The 21,324-nt window shown below is 42.7% G+C and overlaps 1 protein-coding gene across 1 annotated transcript; it reads right to left on the minus strand.

Moving 5' to 3' along the window:
- Window positions 1-4,201: 4,201 nt before the first annotated feature.
- Window positions 4,202-20,738, minus strand: LTV1 (LTV1 ribosome biogenesis factor). Its single transcript, XM_015421986.1, has 11 exons — window positions 20,618-20,738; window positions 17,125-17,256; window positions 16,531-16,722; window positions 14,045-14,132; window positions 12,842-12,986; window positions 12,295-12,547; window positions 9,641-9,768; window positions 8,289-8,437; window positions 7,967-8,019; window positions 7,028-7,228; window positions 4,202-5,479 (listed from the first exon to the last, which is right to left on the minus strand). The coding sequence occupies exons 1-11, from the start codon at window positions 20,618-20,620 to the stop codon at window positions 5,366-5,368; spliced, it is 1,458 nt and encodes a 485-aa protein (XP_015277472.1). The 5' UTR covers window positions 20,621-20,738; the 3' UTR covers window positions 4,202-5,365.
- Window positions 20,739-21,324: the final 586 nt, after the last annotated feature.

Raw genomic sequence — 21,324 nt, forward strand, 5'->3', positions numbered from 1 at the left:
TTATGCAGTCATCTGTGTGCAAGTTTTGGAGCAAGGTATTACATCTAGTAAGACTCATCCCGGAGCTCTCCCAGGTAACTGGATTTAATTAGGTGTGGTCCTGTTCTAGCCCCAGGCCAGAATTTCATATTTATTCAGGTTTATTCACCAGCCAGGAGGGAGCTCAATGGTATCTCAAGGCATCTAATTGTAAAATTGACCGGTTGCATCGAATCAATGTCACACATCCTCCTCCACTGCTACTTATATGCAGACTTGTGTGTTAAACATTTAAACTTGTTTTTAGCTGGAATGTTGGGCCTTTCTGATCACATTAAGGTTTATCATCTCCTGAACGATTGCTTACCCAAAGCTACTGAGAAGCTAGCCCTTGTTTTTACAGTCTGCAATACAAGTCTGTCAGGAAATGTTATAGTAATAATGTTCTCTTTTAAATACCACATAAACTCTTATATAGTTGGCTTTGTACCCCCACTTCAACTGCTGCTTGTAGTATTTGTACATGCCAATAAAGGTGACCGACTGACTGACCAAAATTAAATGTAAAGCAGGGATGACAAAGATGTATTACAGAAATGCTGCTACAAGCCAGGTGAATTATATGGCATAATGTTTCTCAACTAACTGTAGTTAACTGATCAAAAGCAGCCAGGGGCCTGACATGTTCCTTCTTCTATTGCTTCCTGCTACCAGAACTAGCCCCCGTATAGCACATCTGTACAGGTATTAGAACTAACCCTGGTTAGAAAGCAGAAATGATTAATATGGTTAAAAGTAGGTTTGCAAACTCTGACCTGAAATTAAACCATCACTACCTTTAACAACCATCAAAATATAACACAGTAGTGGAGTTAACGCCCTCCCCAAAGCAAAAGGCAATTTGTGTATAGAAAAAGGGGACAAGGAGTTTACAAACCTGCAAGGTTCTACCACATGTCACTGTGATTCCAAAGTGCAAATCAGATTGCTTTAGGGTGCTACATCTTTTCTGGCCCCCATGAAATCCAGTCCAGGACATCATGAGCTCAAAAATATTGCAAAGAGAATGTGTTCAACAAAGTACTTATTTTCATGTGCTGACATTCTAAATGGGGAAAATTATAGATATAGCTTGTTCAAGCCAATTATGGTTTCAAGGTATAAATCTAGTAAGTAAAGACAATCTTTACTCAAATATAGGCAAACTTTATCAGAATCTTTCAGTGGAATGGATAAAATTAGCTGCAATTCAAACCAACAAAGACTGTTTACTGCATACCTGTGTTATTTGCTTGGTTCCCAGAAACCTGACTCATTTCAAAGCGCAGCAGTTTTAAATTCCCTCTGCACTGTTCTTTCAGGGAGAGAGGTGTACTTTACTGTTACTTGTCCAGCCCTTTCAGATGCAAAAGCTCACCTTAAATGTCATTGGCTAACAGATTAAACTATTGTGACACATATGGCCCCTCCATCATCTAGTGATGTCAATGAAAACCTTCACAGGATTAAACAGAAAACTGAACTCTTTCTTCTACTGGACAGCTATTGATGAGTTTTCTAGTTGCACAACATAAATATGCTTCCTTTTGAATACAGAAACTCAATACAGTTATTTAGCAAATAAATCCACAGAAACTTTGAATGCATATTAGAACGTTAGGAGACCAGACAAGCTAAAAGTTTCCAATTTGGGTTAGGCTGAACAGACATTTGCTCTTGATCTTAATCTTATGAATGCACGAAGGCAAAATGCACTACCGATGCCATAAAGTTTGGTGGTCACCACTGGCTTTAGATTACTTAAATCAATGAAATTCTCCAACTATGTCTTGTCTTGGAAATAATAGGAAGTTTGAAGCATACTCAAATAAGACAAAACATGTTAGAAAAGGTACTTTATCGTAGCGGAGCCATATCCTAATTCATCTGAAGTTCAATAAATAGTTGGCACAATTTCCATGGGAAAACTATTACAGCAATATTATTGAAAAAATTACAGCCAGAATTAGTTTACATTTAACCCTCTAACAACACTGTAAATTAAAAAAAACCTTACACATACTGCATTTGGAGTACAGAGTACCCCCCAACCCAAATTCAATATATCTTGGAGTAGAAAAGTTCCACACAACTGTTTTTTTGATTAAGGTGGCAGAAATCATTGTTTTTCACAGTACTAAAACATCCAGAGCTTGAAAACCCACTTTGATATGAAGTAGAATGTTTCTTTTGCATAGAGGCTTCCCTCCCTCTTTGCACATTGAATAGCTCATATCAGTATTGATTCCTTTACAAAGCTATTGCTTTTTTTCACTTTGGAACAAGAAGTTATAGCTTGAACCTAAGATAATTATCTTATATTCTAATAGCGAAGTCAGCAAATCTTTGGATAAATCCAGTGGCTGAAACTGTGAATGAACAAGACAAATCTTGGTGTAGACCAGTCAGCCTAACCTACTTCACAAGGTTGTTGTGCAAATAAAATGTTGTTGCTTTGGTCTCCACTGTGAAGAAAGGCTGTCGTTTTCCTATGTAGAGGCTGCATAGGGGGAGGAGACAGAAAGCTGAAGACAGGGGCAGATAATGGTAGGTTGGCTGTTGGGTGGGAGAAGATAGTGTTGCCAACTTCAGTATGGGAAATTCTTGGGGATTTGAGGAGTGCAGCCTGGGGTTTGAGGAGGAACCACAGAAGGGTATAATACTAATAGCCTCCACCTTCCAAAACAGCCATTTCCTCCAGAGGAACTAGTGTTGCCAACCTCCAGGAGAGGGCTGGATATCACCTGGAATTATAACTGCTCTCCAGCTGACAGAGATCAGTTCCCCTGGAAAAAAATGGCCGTTTTGGTGGGTGAGCTTTGCCAGTATTCCCTGCTGAGGTTGCTTTTCTCCCCAAACCTCATCTTTTCAAGGCTCCACCCCAAATCTTCCAAGAATTTTGCAACCTAGAGCTGGCAACCCTAAGGGTAACTTATCTCTGTAGTCAGGAGATCTGTTGATTTCTGGAGAGCCACTGTTGCTGAGAGGACTGAAGAAGCAGCTGGGAGCACTGCTGCCACCATTGGAGGGGGGAAGGAAGCAGGTGCAGGGCTGGGAGAGTGGTGGGGGGCACAAAGAGAATGATGGGGTGGGAGGCAGAGATCGATGAGGTGAGGAGGCAGAAAAAGACAGGGATAGGTGACAGAAGGGAGAAAGTGAACAGACTGAAAGTGACAGACTGAAAGAAGTAGGAGAATGGAGGAAGCAAAGAAGGGAACAGGATAGCTGCTCCTTATATTCTAATAGTCGTCAGCCAAATCTGAGTGTACTTAAGTCCAGTGATTAGAGCTGTGAACAGGCAAGAGACCTTTCTACAAACCTGAAAAACGACCCAAATCTGCATAACAATTTGAAATTAAAAAAACACAAATTAGTTTTTTAAAAAAAACATTAAAATTTATTTATTTATTTATTATATTTTACCCCGCCCTCAAAATGATAAAAGCTTTGAAGCTTTACAAAATAGATTCCGTGGCTGTAGCTAGGCAACCACAGCATTCTATACTTAGTTTCTGTGACTAAAAGGTGGGGAGGGAGCAGGGTCCTTTCTAGTGCTCTTTTGGCCTTTGAGGGAGGACTCTTCAAAACCGGGCCTGGGGCCAGCAGCAACCACTGGTTGACTTGATACCACCTGACTTGCATGACTCAACTAGGCATGGCTGCTTGCTATTATTCAACAGCAGCCACCCTATGATAGCTGATGTAGTAGTTAAATCTTCAGAGTACAGTCTGGGAGACCCAGGTTCAAATCCCCATCTAGCTGTGGAAACTCACTGAGTGATTTTGGACAATCTAACCTACCTCACAGGATGCTGCGAGGATAAAAAAAAGGAAAGAACAATCTAAGATGCCTTGGTCCCCATTGCAGAGAAAGATGGGGTGTAAATGAAGTAAATAAATAATAAACATAGCTGAACATGAGAAGCAGATAAGGTAGGCTGGTTAATGGCCGAGGAGGCAGGGAAAGGGGAGAGGATATGGGGGTTGCCAGGAGGAAAACAAGAAATAGGGTAGGGGTGATACAGGGAGTTTCAGTGGTGGTAATGACCAGCATCACACAATTGTGCCATAGTTTTCCTAGATAGAGGATGGGGGGGTGCGGTAAGAGGGAATGATAAAGGTAGGTTGGTTGTTGGATGGGAAGGAGAGAAGGAAGCAGGAAAAGGAGAAAGGCTATGGGGGCTTTCAGGGATGGGAAAAAGGAAATAGTGGGGGAGAGGGAAATGAGATGCCTCCCACAAGTCATTGCATGTTCCCACTTATAGATAACTAACAACCTAATATGCATTATAAAGGAAAACATGTCAAAACTAATAATTCTTAACGTCTTTTTTTATTTAGGGTGGTTTGTCACTAACCCACCAATATCTCTCCCTGTGGTGAGGTAAATGTACTCCAGATTATCAGAAAAGGCTGTATAGCTCTCCAGACCACTTAAAAATGATTTCTCAGATCAGAGTTTTCTTAATGACTCTTGTGGCTTTTTTGTATCCCAATATGACATGGACTGGAGTAAAAAGTACCCTGCCCCAATGGCAAAATGCATAGATTTCTGGGGTGCTTTTTGTATACAGAAAGCAAACTGTAACTACTGTCAAAAACAGTACAACCAGGCAAGGAAATATAACCCAAGCACTGCCGCAAATGCTGAAAAATGATTTAAACTGGACTAAGAAATTAAGTGCCAACTTTTAAACTTTTATCAATCCATCCATTTTTACCCCACCTGTTCTCCAAGAAGCTCAGGACAGCATAAATGATTTTTCTTATCCAATTTTACTTATATAACAAAGTCTTTGAACACTTTGCCCATTTAAAAACTATATAAATAACTTTTAAGGACGTATCTTTATTATAGACAAATTATGAGGTTAACAGTGCAATTCCAATGTAAGCCCAGAAGAAATCAAAGGGCTTATACTGATTCCCTAAATGATCACACTGTAAATCAGCATATGACTTCCTCTTCTCAGGAGTGAGAATCCACAAATTGTTCATGGGTTTTAAGCTGTTATGTTGTTAAAATCAGTAATCTCACTTCTTTTCTGTTATTTTTGGTTCTTCTAGAATTATGTGGTTCTGCCAGATTGTGTGTTACAATACAGCAGCATACAGCACAAGAATAATAACATAATACAACTTTTCAAAATGGAGGAGCCCTGACATCCCGGCCAGATACTTCTTTATGCAGAGTCTCCACTATTTTGTACCAAATATTGGGTAACAATTTCGCTAGAAGATATTATTCTGTGTCAGAACAGACTGAAGACAGCGAAAGTAACCTTTTCAGAGATGATAACAAAGAACAAGGTGGTTGAATGTCCTTCATAAGAAGCAATTAATCTGATTATAACAATTTGAGCCCTTGAACATTCTGTTGCAAGTTGAGCAGCTCTTTCTGTTGCCTTGTTTTCTCATGTTTGAAGGCTATTTTGTTTGCTTTCTTCTCTATTCTGCGTTCCTGTAGGGAAGAAGAAGAGATTGGATTGATACCCCGTCCTTCACTTGGAGTCTCAGAGCAGTTTACAATCTCCTTTCCCTTCCCCTCTCCACAACAGACATCCTGTGAGCAGTGTTCCCTCTAAGCTGAGTTAGTGTGGGCCAGCTCAGTTTTTAGCCTCACACATTTCTGTCTTAGCTCAGGAAGGATGGCTCTAGAGCAGACTAATTTATGCAGTAGCCAAATCACCCGCTAACAACTGCATGTGGAGGAGTGGGTAATCAAACCCAGTTCTCCCAGATTAGAGTCTGCGCTCTTAACCACTACACTGAACTGGCTCTCAAGAAATTGGTATACTGATATCCTTACACATAGAAAACTTGCATAACTTTTCATGAGTTTAACTGGCCCATTTAAATATTTTCAATAAAAGTTATGGCAAATAGAACATACGCTAATACATCTTCTGCAACCATTATCCAGCAGGTGCAGAGCACACAATGCCTGCTCTAGTGTTTTCTTTGCTGTGCTAGAGGGATGCTGCATAAGGATGGACAACAATGAGAAGTCAGCAGTATTCTGCTACCATCTCTCTATATAATAATTCTGTTTTGGTTATGGACTCTCCTGAACATTCCACACGCTTCCAAATCAGTTGACTCATTGATCTGTCACTCAGAACAGAAGCTGTCCCTATCCACTGGCTGTGTTGCCTGAGTCTCACCTCCAATACTCTAAACAGTTTGCTGTTCCTCTCCCACTAATAGCCAGTCAGAACACAGAGGTCATTTGCATATGCAGCCTGATTGGCTTTTGCCTCTAACATTCTAAACACCCAAAACCCTGCCCTTCCCAGGCTCTACCCCTCAAATCTACAGGTCTGGTCCTCCCCTTAGTATTGCCAGCCTCCAGGCAGCACCTGGAGATCTCCAAGATCAGTTCTCCTGGAGAGAATGGCCGCTTTGGGCAATGGACTCTATGGCATTATACCCGGCTGAGGTCCCTCTGCACCCCCAAACCCTGCCCTCCCCAGGCTCTACCCCTCAAATCTACAGGTATTTCCCAACTCAGAGTTGGCAACCCTGTAACTGGCTATGGAACCACTTTCCAGACCCTGGGAACCCAGAAGACATGGCATAGGAGGAGGCGCTTTTCTACATTAGCTGCCACTGCATAACCTCAAATCAACGTACGTCAGGGGTTGAGGGAACCATACCTGTTACCATGAGGCTGTCCTCCCGTACTACCCACTTGGGGCAGCAAAATGACTTGAGACAGCCCTGCCTTATAGCTAAGCAGAAGGAAAGAAACATGGCTTGCCTCCCTCTATTTTCCCCTTCCCTCTGCCGCTCCACCAGCCACAACTGGGACACTCACCTGGAGCTTCTTTCTAGAGCTCATTGTATTTCTTCCCACAACGGGCCTTACTCCTAGTTCCTACATATTCCAGTTCTTGACTTCTTATGCTTCTCCCTTTCTTACTATCAAAATTTAGATTAAATAAGCTTGCTTTAAAACAGCACTTTTGTACTGACATTCATTACTTAAAGGGAAAAAAAGTAAATTTACTTTGCGTTCTTCTTTGATAGCTTGTTTTCTGGCTTTGTGATCTTCTTTACTTTCCTTTTTGGGACGTGGTTGTGTGGAGACTCTTGGCAGGTCACTGTCATTAATCATCTGCATGCACTCAACCTGCTTAGCTGTAAGTCCTCTTTTAGGCAAAACATCCAGTGGGATTCCAGTCTTATGGGACACTTTGATTGGTTTTGGCTTTAAAAAACAAACAAAAAAACCCCCATACACAAGGGCTAGTGAGATGGCTTACTTTGCCAATGTGAAACTTCTCCACTAAATTCACAACCCAGCAACTTAAGAAGTTCACAAGTTTCCTCAGAGAACTATGCAGTTGCCTAAGCCAAATTCATTTGTCAGATCCAAAAATAAATTCAGTAAAAACTATAGTACCTAATGGTCAAATCAAATGTTTAACCAAAACAATTTAAAAATCAAGTGTGGAAAAAATGAAATGCCACCTTGTCTTTTAAAGCCATCTGCAAAATGTTGCAAAATGTATTGATCTTTATTTCTTGGTACTTGCTGAAAAATGCTGGTCTGTTACAAAGTAGGGTAGTACCAGTCATTCTACAAAAAGATAAAATGATTTATTGAAGCAATGCCCACCATGATTACTATTTGCTATGGTGTCAAATCACTTTAGCCATGGTTTTCTGGGAAACAGTGGTTGTAAAAATGTGTGCTTTCAGTATGAATGTGAAAGCAAAAATATGTGATGCTACAACAGAAAACAAAGGAAACAGTAGCCAGCGTCAATTAGTTCTTCTGGAGCCAGTGACAAGCAAATCTAAAGAATCTCCTTTGTTGTCCCCAAAATAATTTAAATACTTTAATATCAATATCGCTCTTTTAATCTTTCAAGCTCTCTCTTCATAAACTAATCACATTCACTATATAAGTTTTAACATGGTATAGAATGAAAATCTAATTTACCTTTTGTGGAACTTCAATAAGTTTTGGATGATTGTATAAGGTTGAATAGGTACCTGAACGAGAAAAACATGTAAGGGTGATCATTCAAGGAATTCCCCTGCCCCCAAATTATAAAAGATCGCTATAAATTGTAACAACCTGTTGCAAAACATTACACAGTTAATCCACCAAAGACTTGCCTTGATAATGAAACCATGTACCTGTCAGACACATACACCACAGCAGAACAGTATAAAAAATCATAACCCTTTTAGCCTGAACAAGAGCAACATCATAATCTTGCACTGTTTACTCATCTGGGGAAAATGCATTAAATACTCACTTAAAATGGATTCACAGTCCCATTTTTCTTTGGGCTCCTCTATAATTAAAGTTACAATTTCCTCTTGTTCTTCATCTGCTTCTTCTACTGACTTATTCAGGAGCACCTCTGAATCCTCCCCGATTTCAAGGTCATTTAGTTTCACACAGCTTATAAAGGAAGACACACACAAAAGGCACATGAACACTTGAATGGAACAATGATTCAACTTTAAAATGAACTGCCCCCTATTTATAACATAACTCGTAAATCAGAAATAGATTTTATAGTGATCACAGTTGGTATATATGGAGTATAAGCATACAGAACGCATATTATGTTTTGGAAAAGTGTAAAAGTGTAGTATTTCGGTCTCTGCGTTCAAGCCACAATCAAATATGCTGGTTTAAAATAGGCCTAAAATAGTAGCATATAAATCAAATGTTTGCTAGCTTCATATCTCGGTATTAGAACCTTTCCATCTAGCAATATATTACTGGCAGATAGAGCTAACCAATTCCTACACTGCTTACTCTTTGACTGCAAAGACAGCAAAGTTCACCTGCATCTATAAAAATACATGTTGGCTGTGGTCACACGGAGCATTAGCCACGGTACAGAGACGGAAGATAGGCGGATTTTCCGGGCGCAATCACAGCGCCACATCTGGGAAGCGTAGAGCTCCCGCAGCGAACCCGAGTCTTCCCGCCAAAGATGCGGGGTAAAAAACTAGTACCTCCGAGGTACTAGTTTCCGGAAACCGCGGGGCAAGGGCGGGCGCCTGATCGTGTTTCCGGTGGTAGGTCATGGCATCCAGCGCCACGCCTCGCCCCCGGCCGAGGGGGGGGGGGGCGTGGCGGGTGGGCAGCCTGGCTGACGCTCGTCCTGGAGGGGACCTGACAAGGACACAGTTTGCATTCCTCTGCAGCCCTGGAAGGGGTTAAACCCGTGGAGCCTTTTGCTAGAAAGGCCGCTTTTTTGCCACGCAGCAGGATTGTCCTGTGATGGGCACCTCCCCCCTAACCACGGGACCTCGACGGGACGTCTGATCGAGCAGCCGCGCGTTATTTTGCTCCGGGCAAACAGCCACGCTTCCCCCCCACATTTTCCTGCCCGTGTGACTGGGGCCGTTATTTGACAAGCCTAGATACTACTGGATATGCTTAGGAAGTTGAGGCAATATAACTGGGGAGTGATAAATATAGCAGACCTGAGAACTACAGCAGTCCTGCTACGCAATGTGGCAAGCAAGCCTAGAGTCCAATCACTTTTACAGACTATGTGAGGAGCTCTTTGAGACCCACAAATCAAATGCATATTGGGAATTAAGGCTACTCATGTGAATTACCGAAAAGCAAGAATCATCTACATACTCCTTTGCTTTCTCTTTGTAGTAGTCATTCAAGACTTCCCGTAGCCGAGCACTGTCACTTTGAATGAAGCCTTCCAGTTCTGCATTATCTAATGCTCCAATTTCGTCATCATCAAACTGCTCGAAAAACTAAAATCAAAAACATAGTATTACTGTGAATACTACAGAAATTAATCACTATTGGATGAAGTCGGTATCTATTGGTTAGATTTTCCAAGACTGGTTAGCTTGGACGAGCTCCATCTGTTGGATGAAAGCCCCACATCCCCCGCCTGCTCATCCATGAGTGATATTTTGCATATCTGCCCCTTATGGATGTTAAGGACTTCAGCTGTACTTCTCTGACTTCCTTATGTATCTTCTTATTTCTCCCTGCACTATGTTGCACAGTTTGCCTGTTGTCAATTACTTTTTGGATTGGATCTTGTTTCGAACCAGTGTTCGAACCAGTTATAGGGAGAGTCCCCTCTCTCCCTATAAATCAGCCTGATGGACTTACACTGCAGTGCATCTCAGTGAGTGAGCTCTGACCCAGAAAAACTAATGCTGGAATCAATTTTGTTAAGCCTCTGAGGTGCCCCTGGATTCTTGTTTTATTCTGTGACACAGGCTAACATGGAATGAACTCCCCAGCAGAGGTGATATGGCTGGAGACGCTGGGCCCTGAAAGATCCTTAAACGTGGGGGGTGCACTATCACCCACTTGATCCAATCCTTGAGACTGATCTCAACACGGAGAAGGAAATGAGGTGACTAACGCGGATAACGTTGTGAAACTGGGTTATTTCAACTATAATATTGACTAGGTAAGCATGTGCTCAAATGCTGCTGTAGAAATGAGATTTCTAGACACCATAAACGACATGAGCACTGGAACAGTTGGTAACATAGCTAACTAGAGGGGCAGTGATCTTTGACTTGGTTCTGAGTGGGGTTCAAGACCTGGTCACCGTTGGAAATACCGACCACAATGCTATTCAGCATGCATGTCATGTCAATGGGAGGTTTTCCCTGAAGTTCAAAAACACTAACATTTGATTTCAAAACAAGGAACTTTACAAAAATGAGGGTATTGGTCAGAAGGAAGCTGAAAGAGAAATGTAGGAGATGCAAATCCCTAAATGACACTTGGAAGCTATTTACAACCACAGTAATTGAAGTCCAGATAGAATGCATTCCCCAGATTAGAAAAGCTACTTTCAAAGCTAAAAGGATGCCTACATGGTTAAGGAAGTCCTCAAAGGCAAAGGTTTCTTTTTGAAATTGAAAGTCTGTCCCAGTGAAGTGAACAAAAGGGAGCACGAGTTTGGCAAAATATGGTTCAGATAATAATAAGGCATGGAAAAAGGAATGCGAGAGGTGAACTGCTAAACGCACCAAGACAAAAAAATGAACATTTCTTTAAAGACATCCAGAGCAGGAAACCAGCTAAAGAGGCAGTTGAGCCTTTAGATGACCAAGGAATAAAAAGATTGCTAAAGCTGCGCCTGCTTCGGTGGGGATGGCAGGGTATAAATCTAATAAATAAATAAATTAAATAAATAAATAAAAATAAAGTGAAAAATGTGAGGCATGTGACCAGACCATAGTGACTATTTTTAGGAAATGAGTCTGAAGAACTGAGTTAAATTGAGAGGATGGGAGATGAAATTCCAGATCCACTGTAAAATTAAGACCAATAATTCTTCAGGCCCTGATGGCATAAAGCTCAAATATGAAATTGTTGATCTACTAACCAGGATATGTCATTTAAGGCAAATCCATAGGGTTTTTAGGCCAAGAGACATTCAGGGGTGCTTTGCCACTCCCTGCTTCTACAGAACCACCCTGGATTTCCTTGGTGGTCTCCCATCTGCACACTACAACTCACTAAAACTTCAATTATCAGGGATACAAAAACATTCCTGGATGATGACCAGTGTTCCCTCTAAGCTGAGTTCGTGTGAGCTAGCTCACAGTTTTTTAGCCTCTGGTTCACACATTTTTGTCTCAGCTCAGGAAAGGATGGCTCCAGAGCAAACTAATGTACGCAGTAGCCAAATCGCTCGCTCACAACTTTAATGCCAGTAGCTCACAAGACTCCACAGCTTAGAGGGAGCATTGATGATGACCCCTCCTTCTTACAGGCAGGTGCGGGGAAGCCGTCCTTGGTTACAGAATGTAGCTGCAAATAAGTGCACAGCATCCCCATTGTCTCCATATTCCATGGTAACAAATTTGAGCAGTGAAATAATTCATAGTTTTGAGAACAGCAGCTGTATATTAGCCCACATGATGTAGTGGTTAGGGTCAGATTAGGATCTGGGAGATCCAGGCTCAAACCCCCAATGTGCTATGTGAGCTTGCTGAGTGACCTTGGGCCAGTCATACACACACAGGCCCTTATTTACCTCACATGGCGGTTGTGATAAAACAATGTGCTATGTGAGCTTGCTGAGTGACGTTGGGCCAGTCATACACACACAGAAGAGAGTGATGTAAGTTGCTTTGGGTTCCCATTTGGGAGAAAGGGGGAAATAAATGTAGGAAATGAATTGTGACAGTTAAAACTAACTATGATGTCTTATATCCTGAAACTTATATCCTGGAATCTTTAGAAGAAATGAGGAATAGTTTACAGGGTTGCTCCGGGGTTTATCAGAATGATTTCTTCACCTTCTCAAATCTCTCATCCAGAAGGGTCAGCTGCTCATTCCTTCTTATTACTGAGGAGGTCATGGAGTATTCTGTGAAACGGCTCTTGGTCTCTTCTTGCATGAAAAGAAATTCTTTCATCTCTCCTCCAATTTCACTGTCATCTGACAAAGGACCCTCAGACTCATACTCTCCATCACTACAAATGTTCTTTCCATCCATCTCCTCTTCCTCCACGTCCTCCCATTCATCTTCATCTCCAGCTTTCGATTCCCTGTGAAGAGCACAAAAACAACACATTAGCTATCTGGCATTTATGGCACTCTTCTCATACCACTAATCTGATAATTGCTTGACATACCACTGTTTACTTGTTTTGTAGATGGACAAGGGAAAGTAAGATAATTTTCATGAATGAAAATCTAAGAGGGGTTGAACCCAGACTCGCCTGTGGTCACAGGCACTTGAGACTTAGACAGCATTATTGTTTCACTAGTAGCAGGGTTTCCTTCTTTTCTCCCGACTGCAATTAATAAAAAAATGCGGTAGTAGCTTTCCATTTCATTACCAATAACCTTCCTCTTCCTGCTCTATGCTCCCAGGCTTATTGGCATTTAAAACGAAGTCATCCTCAAGAAGATTATTTGGATCGTCAAAATTGAAATCATCATCAAGTGCAGCAACAATGTCGGGGTCAAAATCCAGCCTGGGCCCTAATGAAAGATAAAATCATATATTAATAAAGCCTCCCAAACATTTCATTGCTAACATTCACTGCTTGTATGAGTCATCATGGCTGATAACAATGTGACAGCAGAGAGAGACTGAAGAAATTTCTATGTATTTTGAACAAAGAATGAGATACTCAAGTCTGTGCCCCTTTAGTTTTTCACAGGCATTTATGTATAAAAACATTTATATCCTGCCTTTCGTTGTGGCTCAAGGTGGCTTACAAATCATGATTTAAAACATACAGAATAAAGTAAATGCTACCTTTAAACTGCCTGCAGTCTCTAACTCATTAAAAGCCCTGGTAAATAACGTGGCCTTGGAGCGCCGGCTGATAATTTCTTGAGATGGCATCCTCCTCGCCTCTGCAGAAATGCTTTCCCACAAAGTGGGACCTACAATGGAAGTGTGCTGGCTGATGTCAGGTGGGCTGTCATAAGTGGAGGAAGGTAGCAAGTTGAGAACCACAACTGGCACACGGGGCATATGGGAAGAAATAGATATCTGGGTCCAAGGCTGTGAAGGGCTTTAAAGGTCATAATCAGAACACTAAATTGAACTCAGAAATAAACGGGCAGCAAATGTAGACGTCTTAAGATTGGAGAGATCTGTTCCCATCAACCAGGCCCTGACAATAAATAGGCTGCTGAATTCTGAACCAGCTGCAGTTTCTGGGGTGGCTTCAAGGACAGCCCAATGTAGAACGCATTGTAGCAATCAAACAGTGAGGTTACGAAAGCATGGATCAGCATGCTCCATTGGCTGAGTTTAAGAAAGGAGAGAGTTGGCAAACCAGATGCAGATGACAGAAGGCACTCTCGGCCACTACACCAGTCTGTTTTTCAAACAGCAAAGCTGGGTCTACGGGCGAACCCAAATTCTTAATCCGCTCTGCAAAAGCCAACTCCATTCCATTCAGAACAACAACAACAACAAAAATCAGCCTTCCAAACCAGATTACCTCCATCTTATTTGGTCACACAGCAACAGCAATATATTAAGGACGGGTTAATATTGAACAAATACAGCTTAAATTTAGTACCTGAAACAGGAGCAGCTTTATTTAACAGTCCCACATCCTCTTCAAAATCTGATGCAAACACTGATGAGGGCAAATTAATAGTGGGAGCCTAAAGAAAAGAAAAAACACATCAAAGAAATACCAGCCCCTTTCTTTAAAATAATTATCAAGAGACAAAACTCTCTGAAAAAAGAAAAAGAAGAAGTTGGATTTATACCCCACCCTTCACTCGGAGTCTCAGATCGGCTTACAATCTCCTTTCCCTTCCTCTCCCCACAACATACGCCCCGTGAGATAGGTGGGGCTGAGAGAGCTCTGGGAGAACTGCTCTTTCCAGAACAGCTCTGAGAGAACTGTGACTGACCCAAGGTCACCCAGCTGGCTACATGTGGAAGAGTGGGGAACCAAACCCAGTTCTACAGATTAGAGTCCGCCATTCTTAACCACTACAGCAAACTGGCTTTCTAACAGAACTTTTGCTTTTTAACAATAGGTGCAATTCAGTTGATACACAATTCTTTCTACTGAAATTTAAGAATCGGCACACAAATGCTGGCGTCTTTCAAAGAGAAAAGTGTCTGTATAAGAAGCTATTCAATATAAACCTTTTCCTAGTGCTTCAAGCTACAAGTAAGAGAGACAACAATTCAGGATCCTACATACATATCCTAGAATAGTTGTATATGAATTCACTTGACAAGATTTCAAAAAGTGACCCTGCTATTTGTTAACTATTGCCAGTCACCCGTCTGCTGGTCAAAGAGACCTAGACCATGACCTGGAGAACTCTTTTTCTCCCTCTTCAAGATAAAAGAAGAAACCAGCAAAAGTTGCACCTAATTGTATAGGACCACTGAGAAGGAAGACATGAGGAAAGTACTCTGTTTTTAGTGTACAAGTAGTTTAGCACAGTGGAACTGGCTGCCTAGGGTGGTAGTGAGCTCTCCCTCGTTGGCAGTCTTCAACCAGCAGCTGGATGAACACTTGTCAGGGATGCTTTAGGCTGATCCAGCATTGAGCAGGGGGTTGGACTAGATGGCCTGTATGGAACCTTCTGGTTCTATGATCCTATGACTCTAGTTCCAAAGTTCCAAAATAAAACAAGCAGAAGGGGTACTTATTTATTTTACGTTATATCCCTCTTTTCTCCCACACACGTCTGCAGCTGCCTGCCCTGTTCTTGCACTCTCCATAGCACAACGCTAGGAAAGCTCCTGGAAGACTTGCTGGTTATACAGATTTAAATTTTACTTGCATTTTGATCTCACCACATCTCTTTAATTAGTTAGCTGTGTAACTACATTCATGTGTATGAACACTTGCTTTTTATCATCTCACTGATAACAAAGGACCATAGTTGAAGGAGTGCTACATGAACACTCAGCTACTACAGTATTGTATCCTGTTAAGAGATCCTGAACTGGTAACCTGCATCAATGTTTAGCAACAACCTCCCTCCAAGCCTCCAAACTTTCCATACAGGTGTCAAATAATTTCCTGCATCAAATAGATAGTAAGGCCCTCTACCGGTGATGGAGAGGTTATGTTCCACCTCTCCCTAAGAGCTAATGGAATGTCAGGGACAGATAGTTGTAAAACTGCAGTTAGAAAGTAGTTGGGAGTTGGCAGCTAGGGAGTTACAAGGAAAACTGGCTGAGTGAAACTGGAAAAGAGCTACCTAGAGCTGGCTGAAAAGAGCCAATTTGTGACAAAGGATCCCAATTGCAGGAATAGGGAAACATCTCTAAAGTTCAATTGGAAACAAAATGTAGCATTTACCTTATTTTATTCAATGTTATGTTCAAACCACAAATAAAAGTTAACTCCTTGTTTAAATCTGTGGGCTGTATGCCGCAGGGAAAGAAACACAGAAGCATACGCAACAGTGAAGATGTTGGTCTACATATGTTTTAGGAAATGAATAAATGGTGGCGGTTGTGTGACTGGAACAGTGTATGAGCCCCAACCCCAATAACTAAGTGAAATATTTGAGTGAGGATCTGTTAGTAAAGGGCTGGGCTACCCTGTCTGCTGATGTCTCTGTGAATGAGCGAGAGGACCTGAGGTGTGAAATAGTTATGGCTCTCTCTATATTTTAAAAGAGATGGGAAGGATAGCAAATGTGACACCTGACCTACTTGTAACCCTGAACCTGAGAGATAGGTGGTGGTAGGCACTCTGTGTGTGTGGAAAGGGGCATCACAAGCTGTATAACTGAAAAAGAACATAATAGAAGATAACATGAACAACCAGTTTCTGTATCATTAATCCCTAATACCTGTTAACAGGAGATCAAGATCAGATAACCATTATTCTAACTGAACAAAATATTAAAAAAACAGGAGACGTTTCTAAGTATTTATGTTACAAGTTTTCAGGAAATTCTACACACTTAGTTAAAAACTTTCTACCCTGCTTCTTATTTTGGTTTGATTCATTTGCTGGATCGCCAAATGAGAAAGGCACAAAACTGGAACAATAACTATCACCACCGCTCCTGCACTTACCAAAATGCACTGAATTTCCTCTTCAACCTCCCCTTCTTTGGTCACTATAATCCTGCCTTGTTGGCTTTGGATGCTTGATGGAACAAGCTCAGAAGTTCCAGAAGCTTCTCTGAGATGTTGCAAGTAATCATAGTCATCATCGAAGAAGACTCCATATTTCCTCTGTTCTTCTCTCCGTTTTTCATCATTTCCCTATTTTTTTAAAAAAAAGTTACCAAATTTGTCCAGCAGTATTAACTTACAGTTAGATAGATCACTCTAGTAGTGACTTGCAAAAAGAGTCGATACAAACGCAGTCTTTCAGGAAAAGCAGGCAGGTTAGACATGGTTAATGTCCCTCACCACTCTTGTGACAGAACTGATAGAATTCAAAAGGTGAATTTTAGGATTCCACAACTAGAAAGGTATAACTAAGCCTCTTTGGGTCTTAAACACTCCAGAACAATATATTATGGCATACTGCAAAAAAATTTACAGACGTCCTAAGAATTACACAACCTTTCAGGCAAGTACTACCGTCGCACAACCCCTCAAAATAGCAAACTAGAAACAAACTATTGAATCAATCCTCTGAATTGTACATTCTGCAGTTACCTTTTGCGCAGGTAATAGAATTCTCTGGGGTGCAGTTTCATCTGCTGTCAAAGGGTCCTTCTGACTTCTGTGTACTAAATGAAATGTTACAGCCTTCTTCTTTTCTATGAATGGTTTCTTCCGCCTATGAGGCTGCAAGACAAAAGTGAGTTACTTCAAACTTCTGTTATAAAAAAATTATACCCTTTTAATCTAAAAATATGGATTGTGCTTGATACTCTCCTGAGTTATCTAGAGTACAGAAAATGCACAAAAGAAGCCCCCCTTCCCCCCCAATATTCACTTTACAGGTCAGAAGTGTCGAACTCGTTATAAGGGCTGGATCTAATATAAATGATACTTTGATGGGCCGGACCATGTGTGCCATAAAATGTAATGCCAGGTATGGAGATACTAACTTTATAAATGACACAGGCAAACCCAATGAACAATATTATTTTTTCTTAAAATACAAACAAAAGCAATTGATTCCTAGGATTGAAAGCAACTGATTTACTGGGGAACGAACAAAAGCCCCCCAAAATGTATTTAATCATATGCAAGACTATCCCCCCCCAGGGATACCATAATGGGGGGGGGGGGGTTATCTTACATTTCCACAAAAATTAGTTACTTTTGCATATATAGCACTTTTAGGAGATGAATCACTTTCCTTGCAAGTAAATAAGGTAGTTTATCAGCACAACCCCCATACACCCACCCTCAGCACAGCTACAATTCACCTCTTTGTTTTTTCTCTTCACCTGGCCTACCTCTGAGAATCTTGAGGAGGCACACCAGACTTCCCCCTCCACTGCCACATCCCCCCCATCCCCCATCCTGGAAGTAGTCCAGGCTGAGTGACCATCCCTGGGTTACCCCAGGCTCAGGAGGAGGAGGTGTCTGAACTTGGCTGTCCCTAATCCCCCCCCCTCAGTTCTCATCCCTCCTGCATTTCCCACAGAAGCTGCAGGGGCTGATGGGAAGGCCTGATGGAGCGTCCAAAATCACCAAGGGGTGCTTCCTGTCCATCTGTGATGGTTTTTCTTTCACAAGCTGAAAACAGGTGTGGGGGAGAAGGGAGGTCGCGATCCTCCACCCTCTCCAATACTCACGCCGCCTCCCGGCTCTGCGGCTGTTTAGGTGTGCGGCAAGAGCAGCACCCCCTTCTCATTTTGCTCCTCCACTTGCTTCCGAGGCTGGGGCGTCTTTCCCCTCAGAGCAGCATGCACAAGACAGCCCAATTATCTCCCAACCCATGTGCTGGCCTTCCTCCTCCTTTCTCCCCTGTTGGTCCTGTCCCTTAGTAGGCAAACCACCACTCCATGCCCCCACCAACCCCACTCATTGTCACCATTTCGTGTGGCAATGGCAGCGCCGGCCAGTCAGCTCCACCCCCATCCCCACATGTAGTGGCTTCACCAGTTTTTGCTGTCCATCCTAGAGTCTGAGCACCGCACGCAATGGCAGTTGCGTGATTCACCAAGGGTCTGTTATATAAGGTATGCAACATTCTTTAACAGGGCCTTAAGGATGTCTACACACTCATAGCAACGGGCATCAGGAAGATCCACATTACAACACAAGCTTCCTATACAATGCTAAATAGAATAAAGCTAGAATTGCCAGGTACTCCCAGCAACCTGTGGGGGCGAGGGGTAGGGTGAGTTACTGGGATAAGCCTAGGCCGGTGTCATGGCAATATCACTTCTGGTACTCACCAGAAGAAGTGTCATTGTGTTGCCGGTGATGCTCTGGTATCTGCACAAAAAGTTTATGGTAAAAATCCGTTTTACCACAGAGTTTTTGCCCAAATAGCACAGACGTTTTGTCCAAATACCAGAGCATCTCTGCATTGCTGGTGATGCGATGATATCATTTCCTGTGCACACCAGAAGTGACATCCCCTCGTTGCCAGCAACACAGGACTAGACCGTCCTTTACTGCCTGTAAGACCCCCACCACCTGAACAGCACTATGGAAGGGTCACTACATATAAATGGGTTTCTCACTGTGTGCAGGGGTCATTTCCTGCAGGAGTGCAGCTCCGGCAGTAAAGAGCCCAAGGGGCGGGCACATGCAACAAGCCCCACCTCCTGCTCCCAGCAGCCCCAGGCCACAAGGAGCAAGAAGCAGCCAGGTAGGTTGCAGAGGGCCCCCCCCCAGATAGCAATCCAAAACAGTCCAGTGGCACCTTTAAGGCCAAGGTTTATTTAGGTACAAGCTCTCCCTCCTCTGTGAGGGCAGATCTGCGCATCTCCCCCCCATAGCTAGCAATCCAAAAGAGTCCAGGAGAGCCTGAGTGGTGGGTGTTGCCTTCTGACACACTTCCAGTGATGTCAGGGGGTGTGGGATATGCAAATAAGTTATGCTAATGAGTTATGCTAATGAGCTCCAGCACCTCTTTTTCTACTAAATGACCCCTGGTTGTTGTTGACATTTTTGTTTTTTCCCTCCTATTTGTTCCCACCAGTCTCCTTGTATTAAACCTATTTTTCCTCTCCTTTCATCATCCCTATTCTTTCCCTCTGCTCCCACCTTTAGTATTGCCTTTTCCCCCTCTTAGGGATGAGCAATCTCTCCCAGTCCCCAAAAGGAAAGAAAAAATCAAACTGCAGGGTAGGTTTATTTTTTTTCCAAGTAATCATTCAGTTTTAATAATCTTCTAGTAGTTAGTATGTACTAGGTTGTCTCAACACCAAATCTCAGTTTTTTGGATAACCTGGGGACATCTTAACCAACTATTTCTCTCCCCCCTCTCATGCGTATATTGCTTCCCATCTGCTGATGGGGTATTGGCATTTCCATGCCGTGATGAATATTTTTTTTTCAAAAGTACTAAGCTTACAGCAGATCATCTTCTAACCATTAGAGCCCATGGATGAAACATCATCCAACTATGGCCCTGTCTGCACTACAGCTTGCTCCAGAGACTTTCAACTCTGCGAGGAACTCCTTAGGTGGCCTCTCTCACATCCTCATACAGGAATATGGCCGTTGGCCTTCCACACAGGACTGTTGTTACAAGAGCATGTGCATATGTTTTGTACAATGAAAGCACTATGCTAAGTGTTATTACTATTACTACAAATGGCACAACAAAGTTTGAGTCCAGTGGCACCTTTACGACCGACAAAGTTTAATTCCAGGTATAAGCTTTCCTGTGCAAGCACACTTCTTCAGATGTGGTTGCACCCGAAAGCTTATACCTTGAATTAAACTTTGTCGGTCTTAAAGGTACCACTGGACCCACAACTCTGTTCTGCCACTTCAGACCAAGCTGCCCACCTGAATCTATACAAATGGCTCAGCATGCATGACGAGCTGACGTCCCCTGCCATCTCCTCCCCCACAACTAGTATAGACCATTTTTTAAAAAAATCCTTTTTATAAAGAAGTCAGCACGATACTGTTCTCCTCGCCCCCTCGTATCCACGAAGGGAGAAAGTCAACCACAGAAGCTGCAGCCTGCCCCAGAACGCGACTCAAAACCCACCTCCCCGCCCCACCTTACCATAGCGCCAGAAAACAGACAGCGCGACCGTCACGTACTCTGTCCCCCAGGTCCCCGAAAGCGAACGCCACAAACACCGCACGCCCGCTGAGCCTCGCGCACGCACTTCCGGTTCCGGGAAAGTATTTCCTTCAGTGTAGTGCCATTCTTCTGTTCTCCTTAGTTCCGCTCTGTCGCCATCTTGGAAGAAACCAAACACTAGTCGAATAAGGGGCCAGGCTTTTCGCCCTGACATTGGATGAGGAGTGCTGATGTCGGCAAGATTTATTTTCAAGATACCCGATAGAAAAACTTTAATTCCCATTAAGTGAAAAAGCCTCTTCCTGTGGCTTTCTTTTTCTCTGCGTGACGGAAAAGGGGGGGGGGTATGGAAAAGTTAGTTGTGCCTTCCCGAGGGGCGGTGCGGGGCGGTGGTGGGGGTAGGGAAAAGCCACCGTTCCTCTTACTCTTCCGGTGTAAAACGGAACTGGTTGCGGATTCTAATTTTCAGTGTAAAAAAAATATTCTGCTTTCTTTTTTCTGGCGGTTGGCCGTGATGCTAAATATACAAGGTTGCAGCACAGAACTGTTCAAGAGCAAAGTCAGTCCACAGCCTGTCCTCGGGAAGGATTCTGGCCAGTGGCAGCTTTGCTAGGGTTGCCAGCGCTGAGTTGGAAAATACCTGGAGATTTTGGGGGTGGAGCCTGAGGGGGCTGGGGTTTGGGCCA

The sequence above is a fragment of the Gekko japonicus genome, unplaced genomic scaffold (genome assembly GCF_001447785.1).
Source record: "Gekko japonicus isolate JY-2015 unplaced genomic scaffold, Gekko_japonicus_V1.1 scaffold114, whole genome shotgun sequence".
NCBI classification, from domain to species: domain Eukaryota; kingdom Metazoa; phylum Chordata; class Lepidosauria; order Squamata; family Gekkonidae; genus Gekko; species Gekko japonicus.

What these genes read in the sequence shown, in the direction of transcription:
- LTV1 (XM_015421986.1), bottom strand. An exon ending in AGGAAATTCAGTGCATTTTG is followed by an intron (nt 14,133 to 16,530) that starts GTAAGTGCAGGA and finishes TCTTTTCTTTAG; the next exon opens with GCTCCCACTATTAATTTGCC. An exon ending in TGGATGAGAGATTTGAGAAG is followed by an intron (nt 9,769 to 12,294) that starts GTGAAGAAATCA and finishes TTTTGATTTTAG; the next exon opens with TTTTTCGAGCAGTTTGATGA.